The 7,579-nt window shown below is 39.0% G+C and overlaps 1 protein-coding gene across 1 annotated transcript in view; it reads left to right on the forward strand.

The window, feature by feature from the left end:
- ASB4 (ankyrin repeat and SOCS box containing 4) overlaps positions 1–3,051 on the forward strand; it is a 53,930-nt gene extending 50,879 nt beyond the window's left edge. Inside the window, exon 5 of the mRNA XM_033193457.1 lies at positions 664–3,051. Within this exon, the coding sequence (XP_033049348.1) occupies positions 664–852 (189 nt within the window). The 3' untranslated portion in view covers positions 853–3,051. The remainder of the gene's footprint in view (positions 1–663) is intronic.
- Positions 3,052–7,579: the final 4,528 nt, after the last annotated feature.

Raw genomic sequence — 7,579 nt, forward strand, 5'->3', positions numbered from 1 at the left:
TTTAAATATCGTGAAGTGACTATTAGGCAGGAAAGAGTTTTTAAAACCCTGTCTTGGGTCCTACAGAAAGCCATTGGCAGAGTCAAGTTCTCACTTGCAGACTTTCAGACTTTGCTACCTATGTATACCAGTCCTTCCCACTGAACATCCTTGGTTCTTGGTTTTAGAAGTCAAAGTCTATCTCTAACACATGAAAGGTATCAGGCACAGGGTGCAAAGTTCACTGGGCTTGGAGGTCTGTGGCTTAGGTGTAATCTTATTCTGCTACTTATTAGCTGTGTTACTTTTTAAAGTCACCTAACTTGAGTGAGCTGCATTTATCCTTCACTTCCATTAAATATCTGAATATATGCATCACACCAAGCATATAATGTGTTTTAAATTGCTATTTTGGTTTAGATTGGTCCAGGCAGTTCACACATGCATATTTTATCTTATCTCCTGGGTTCTGAATTATAGAGTGTTATTTCCCCTCCCCTTTCCTTGTATACCACCGCCTCACTGCTCCCATTTCAATATTGCATTTAATTTTTGCCTCACCAATAGAGACCCTAGGAAGCTGCCATTATGTGTAAAGTAGAGGTTAGTTGCAGCATTGTTGATTTTTATTGATGTAAACTGTGGGGACTTGCTAACTTTAATTTGTCTTGCTTTCCTTTTCAGAAATACTGGGATTTTTACCACTCTCTCTTTACTGTGTGCTGTAACTCTCCAAGGACTCTCATGCATTTATCGAGATGTGCCATTAGAAGAACGTTACACAACAGATGCCATAGAGCAATTCCTTTGCTTTCCCTCCCATTGTCATTGAAAAAGTACTTGCTTTTAGAGCCAGAGGGAATTATTTATTAAGCCTTATGAGACAGCAGTTCCCAATCCTAGGTATTTAAGTGGACTCGCTGTGTAGACACAGTTTGCATAAATAAAATGGTACTTGGGTTGATTATAACACTTCAGGGATTTCAAAACACTTTACAAACACTGTCATTAATCCTAGAATATCATGGTATGGGGAAATAAACAAGAAGTAAAGTTAAGGAATTTTCAAAGACAAAGATGTATTCAGAATGCACTGATATAACAGTAATAACTAATATGTATAGTGCTCTAAGTACCTGAAATATTTTTGTAAAACTTCTCATATCTTATCTCATCTGAAATGGGACCCAGGTTTTCTTCCAACCAATCTAATTCTGTGCCTTATCAGTAATATGTTTACATTCTCATTCTAATGGCCATATAGTAGGCTTTGCAATTGGCCTCTTAAACTTGGTGTCTTCCCCCATTATCTCTTAGCAGTAATTACTGTCGCTAGTTTTGCAAACTCCTGCCCCCCAAACCGAGCTACTCGAGTTTATTTCAGTGATGAAAGCATATGAGCATAGTCAAAACAAGGAGATCTTGGAGTCAAATTAGAAATGAGAAAGAAACATCAGTCCAGTTAATAGTCAAGAATGGACATTTGAACGGACATCATTGAGCCAGAGACTGGAGATGCAAAGATGAGTCCCATGTGACTCCTGCCCTCCAGGTTCTCACCATTTAGCAGAGGATCCAGACATACACACAGCTAATTGCAATATAAAGTGACGGGGCAAGAGTACAGGTGCAGACTCATTTTTAATGCTTGTCTTTCAAAGTTGTGTTTCTGACATGAAGTGTGATTTTTCTTTTAAGCATGAAGATGAAGAGTGAAGGGGTTATGTAAAGTAGAGGGATTTCCTGCTCTTGTTAGGGTATTTTTAAGGTTTTTTTCTAGATAGTGTGTCATTTTGGTATGGTTTCTTTGTTAGTATTAATACTTTCTCAGACTCCTTGAGAAAAATATTGCACACTAAATGGCTCCAGTGCATGTGAAAAGGAAGCATAGGAAAATGGGGGAAAGAAAGTGTGTGAGGGGACTTAGTTGATTACTTCGGTCTTTTTATGTAGCAGACTGACATTTCGTAGCATTGTAGCTAAGAGATAAGGAGCACTTTGCTAGTGACAGTGGGCTACAAAAAGTAAGTAGAGAGACTTTTTGAAAATGGTAAAAGTTTGAGAAACGTGGGAAGATAAGTGTGTTAGTCAGGGTAGCTAGTTAGTGGATTGCAGAAAGAGAAATGTAGGTGATTAAGCTCTGGGCTTTGTGGTTTATGAGGTCAATTTTGCTTCACTTTTTTTTTGTTATTGCTAATCACTTTTAGATAAGCTCATTGCCTCTTAGCATCACTTTTTAGAGGTTAGAGCAGAAGTAAATTGCAAACAAATCTGTCAGTTGTGAGCAGGTTTCTTTTACGTGTGTGGTTCTCCGTCATATTTAACTTTGGATGCTGGAGCGTTGAATAGAGATGATGTCAGATATTCCAATAGGCTATCATTTAATGTAACTGGCAATCACCTAACTGGTTAATCCCAGTTGAGACTGTGCTTCTCAAGTGGGATTGTCTTACTCCCAGGGCTGTGTAGGAAAAGTCATAGGTGGATACAGTAATCTCTTTTAAGTATCAGTTTTACTCAGATATTTTGGTAGAGATATTTTGTACTAAGACAAGATCTATATCATGGAATAGAATGCTGGATTTGTATGAATTATTCATATAAAGCTTGATCCTTCAAAAAATAGTTTGCTTGCAGCAACTGCTATTAGAACACATCCTAGAACAGAATGAAATGATGTCTTTTGCAGCAACTTGGATGGAGCTGGAGGCCATTATTCTAAGTGAAGTAACTCAGGAATGGAAATTGAAATACCGTATGTTCTCACTTACAAGTGTGAGCTAAGCGATGAGGATGCAAAGACATAGAGAGTGATATAATGGACTATGGGGACTTGCAAGGGGAAGCCTGAGAGTGGGGTGAGGGATAAAAGACTACATATTGGGACACTGCTCCAGTGATGGGTGCACTAAAATCTCAAAATTCACCACTAAAGAATTTATTCCGTGTAACCAAAAACCACCTGGACCCCCAAAACTATTGCAATCTTAAAATAGTAGTAATTTAAAAAGTAAAACAAGATCACACCCTGGAACAATCGGAGGATTTCTTGCTGCCCTGCATCTTAAGGAGTATTCTTTTTTTTTTTTTTTTTTTTCTGTTTAAATTTTTATTCTAACAGAAAAGCTTGTGATGCACTGACTTGGGGCAGGTAAAACTGATGCTGAGGACAAAGGAGAAGATGTTCCTTGCCAAGGGAAATGAAAACTTTTCTTATTCATCTTGCTTGTGCTTAAACACTCATGTTCATCTAGTGTAGAATACATGGCTACTTGTTTGTAATTTTTTTATTGGTGGAATTAAAGTGATTTTTCCTTAACTTTGAACTTCTATTTAGAGAACTTAAATAAAGCTCTTCTGTCTCCTTTCATCTTTGTGAGTTGTTTACTTACCAATAAGACTCTTTTCCCTAACCCAACTTTGACTTTTCAGCAATGACACTGAAGAACTCTACACATTTCATTGCTTTTATCAACAGTTACAAAAAAAAAGAGATTCAGGGATTGTGTCTCTAAATAAATAATGTTTTCAAAAGAAAGTAAAGGGTGAGTGTGACCAAAACACAAATACAGTGAAGACTCTTGCTGTAAGAACAGGGTGTTTTAATAATAATAAAGAAATTGTACTGAATCATTCTCCTCTGCCTCTCACCATATCTGTCTTCCTGGGGTTTTTCATTTTCCTTCATTCTCACTGTCCACTAAACCCTGGGCAAAGCAACAGAGGAAATTATATCCTCCTGATGCCTTTGTTACTTTCTTAGAAAACTTTCTGTAAATAGGATCTACTATCTTGAAGAAAAAACTATCTCTCTTCTGAAACTTACATGAGAGGAAGAATCTTAGATATGAGGGAAAGACCACCTATCTGGTTTTCTCTGCTTCTTAGAAACTAGACACACTTGTATTCTATTTTTTAATCACCGAGTGTTATGTCTCTACTTTGTCCTTACATTCTAAACCCAGTGGGTTCTGATAAAAACACAGGAGTCGAACAATGATTGTAGGGATAAGAAAAGTAACAAACCATTTGCAGTGGTTTATCAATGTTGGAAAAGACAGCTGAGCCTTATGTTTTTATTACTTATCTGATTGTGAAGAACTTACAAAATTCTAAGTTGGTACACTTTCAAAACTTTTACAAATGAATTCAACTACCCACTCATTTTCTTTGAAACATAAACACCGCAGCTAGTAACTGGAAGGAATTCCTGTTACTTTCTTTAGGCGGATAAAGTAGATGCATTACAGTTAGACGTTCAGAGGTTTGGCTCCGATGCTGTCTGTCTGGGTCCCCACTTTATCTGACTCATAAAATATGGAAAATGACACACCTGCTCCATGCCTGGGTTTTCTCATTTGTAAAATGAGAATAGTCATGGTGCCTACTTCATAGGACTTTTGTAGGATTGTTTTGAAGGTTAAGTTAATTAATAGATTAAAGGTAGAGCAGACCATGACACTCAGTAGCATTTTATTACTACTCATGTCCTTGTTTTTGTCCTAATCATTATATTGTACAGACAGACTCCCACCAGTGGAGTAGTATATCCTTAGAGTGAAGCTGTAGCTGCAGATGATACATTGTAGATTTCTATTCACTTTGGGAACTGTTGGGTGAGCTTGTACTGTGTCAGGACTTTGATGACAGCTGGGAATCCATGGGGGAACAAGACAAACCAGGTCCCTGACCTTCTTGGGCTTTTTTGAGATAGGGAGTAGGGATAGAAATTCTCCACTGAATGGAGGATTAGTAAACATGCCAACCAATTAATTTTTGAATCTTCGTATTTGTGTAAGTAGTAACACAGATGCAATGATCTATTTTACTATGGAAAAATTTAGTCACCTGAAAATTTATCACGTACAGAGCTGATTTCTCAGCTGTTTCCATCTTCAATGGGGGAAAGAGAAGGAGGAGATAAATTTTGTAGCGGGACATAGATTAGCAATGAGATTCCTAGCACGGAGGGTCATTGGACATCAGAATGAATGAACAGAGGGTAGAATAATTTCATTCATTTATTTTTTCACATGCAAGAATTTATTCTCTTAGCTGGGTGTGGAGGCACATGCCTGTAGTCCCAGCTCCTCCGGAGGCTGAGGCAGGAAAATCACTTGAGCCCATGAGTTCAAGATTGCATTGACCTGTGATTAGACCACTGTATTCCAACCTGGGCAACAGAGCGAGACCTTGACTGTAAAGAAAAAAGTTTAAAAAAGGACTTTATTCAGTATTACTACCTGTGTAGTTCTCTGATAAATGTGGGAAGAAGAAGGAGTGTTGTTACCAAGTCACTTTAAGATTCATTTTTAGTAGCTCAAGGTTTTGGTTTATTTGCTTTTATTTAGAAATAAGGATAAAAACTACACAGTTTTTTAAAAAAAATTAGATGCTATCTAACCAAGCCATTTGGTTGATCAGAAAGGATTTTCAAAACCTTCATTTCAGTGATAAGTTGCTTTGTTCATGTTTGATCATATCTGCCATCAGTGAAAAACTATGTATGCAAAAGCATCCCCCAAAAGTGGCTTGTTGTTGTTGTTGTTTGTTTGTTTCTTTGTTTTGAGACAGAGTCTCTCTCTCTGTTGCCCAGGCTGGAGTGCCATGGCAGGATCTCTGCTTATTGCAATCTCCATCTCCTGGGTTCAAGCGATTCTCCTGCCTCAGCCTCCCAAGTAGCTGGGACTACAGGTGCCCGCCACCATGCCTGGCTAATTTTTGTATTTTTAGTAGAGGTGGGGTTTCACCATGTTGGCCAGGCTGGTCTTGAACTCCTGGCCTCAAATGATCCACCCATTTTGGCCTCTCAAAGTGCTGGGATTACAGGCGTGAGCCACGGTGCCTGGCCAGCAGTTGTTGTTGTTGTTTTTCTTTTTTAAAAAGCTACACTAAGTGGTTTAAGTGAGCTTTAATTTCTTCTTTACTAATTGTTTTTCTGTTTTCTCAGATAGAGGTGTGCCTCAATGATATTGGATAGCCACTATGTAAATATATGCTGAATCCAGTTATGGAAATAAAATAGCCACCTTATATTTCTTAAAGACAGCCTGGATTAGTTTTCAGTGCTTACTAAGCAGGGAAAAATGGACAAAACAGAGCTCTCATGCTGGGGTGTATAAGGCAGCCTCAGATGTAGAAGGTAGGTACTGAGGTCCTTCTCAAGATCCAGGAGTCTAGACACCTGCTGATAGGCACAAAGGCAAACATTCACTCCATGTCCTGTTCCAGATGTAGTGGAAGCTGAAAGTCAGTATTTGACTGACAAATGGTAGGAACCAATATAGATTGCAATTAATTTGATTCAGGAAGCAAGACATACAAAATGAGCTGCCCATTCTCTAAACAAGGATCCTCTCTCTACCCTGCTCTGGTTCTTGGCAGAATGACTTTCACAGACTGTATCAACTAACTCCCTGTCACCTGGCTTCCTAGAGGGTTCAGTCCACGGGAAGATAAGCAGAAGATTGGGGCCCTTCCTGGCTCCCTCCCTGCTTGGTCACTACTTGCTGGTGGATGAATTCCTTTACCAAAACCACATCTCCTGTCAGCAGCCACTCTTAAACTCCTATTCTCCCCGGGTTATAGTAGCTGCTTCCTCAGCTTGCTTTCTCAGACCCAGGGATAGTCACAGCTTCCACTGAGTTGCCTGCGCCCCTGTCCGGGGTGCTTCATCATTCCTTGCTTGCTTCCTCTAAGCTACCTACACTTCCACAGATAGCCCTTGATTAGATTCTCTTCAGTCACCCCTATTGAGTGTGTCTTCCATTTCCGCTAAGGATCTGACTGATGCACACACAAAAAGCACTGTAACAAGTCAACAAGTCCTTGACAGCCTGGGCGGTGGTCGGGATGGTAAGTTCTATTGGATTTGAGGACCAATAGAAGCCACTATGGACCAGGGAAGGCAGGTGGACTTGGTCTGTGGCCTGAAGAAGGGTGGGGTTTAGGTAATAGTTTGGGTAACAGTAAGGCCCTGGGGTTTCGGGGGGAATTTAACAGTGAGTATCCCTGACAAAGGGTGAGAGCTAGCGTATACACTGAGTTTTCACCACTGTCAGTTAGAGTAAATTGATGCACGTAGATGAACATTTGTTGTGTGTGGGAAGCAGAGGATGAGGTTGGAAGAACTGAGTGGGATGAAATCATGAAATGTCTCAAAGAGTGGGGAAGCACCATGGGGAATCAACGAATATTATCATCATCATAATTATACTTTGTCCAACCTTATCATTTTTACAGAAGTAACAATTATGATACAACCGTGTAACATTTACAGGGTATTCATCATTTTCAGAGCATCTTCATGATGTTTAAGACCAGATAATTGCCTTTATCATTACCCTTTTCTTCCATGCCACCCCCAAATACAATTCTGATCTTTTAGATCCGGAAAAAAATATGTAAAAATAACACTAATTAACCCTCCCTTCTCATGTAAAACACTCCAATCATATGGAATAATTTATTCTGGAGCAAAAAAGGGGATGATAGCCTTACTTTTTCTTTCTATCAAAAGCTAAAGATTTTAAAAATTGCATTAAAAAAAAGAAAGAAATGTTTCTTCCAGGGCATCAGGAAATGACAGAACAGAGCAAAA

Source organism: Trachypithecus francoisi, unplaced genomic scaffold (genome assembly GCF_009764315.1).
Source record: "Trachypithecus francoisi isolate TF-2019V2 unplaced genomic scaffold, Tfra_2.0 Lachesis_group4, whole genome shotgun sequence".
Classification (NCBI taxonomy): Eukaryota; Metazoa; Chordata; class Mammalia; order Primates; family Cercopithecidae; genus Trachypithecus; species Trachypithecus francoisi.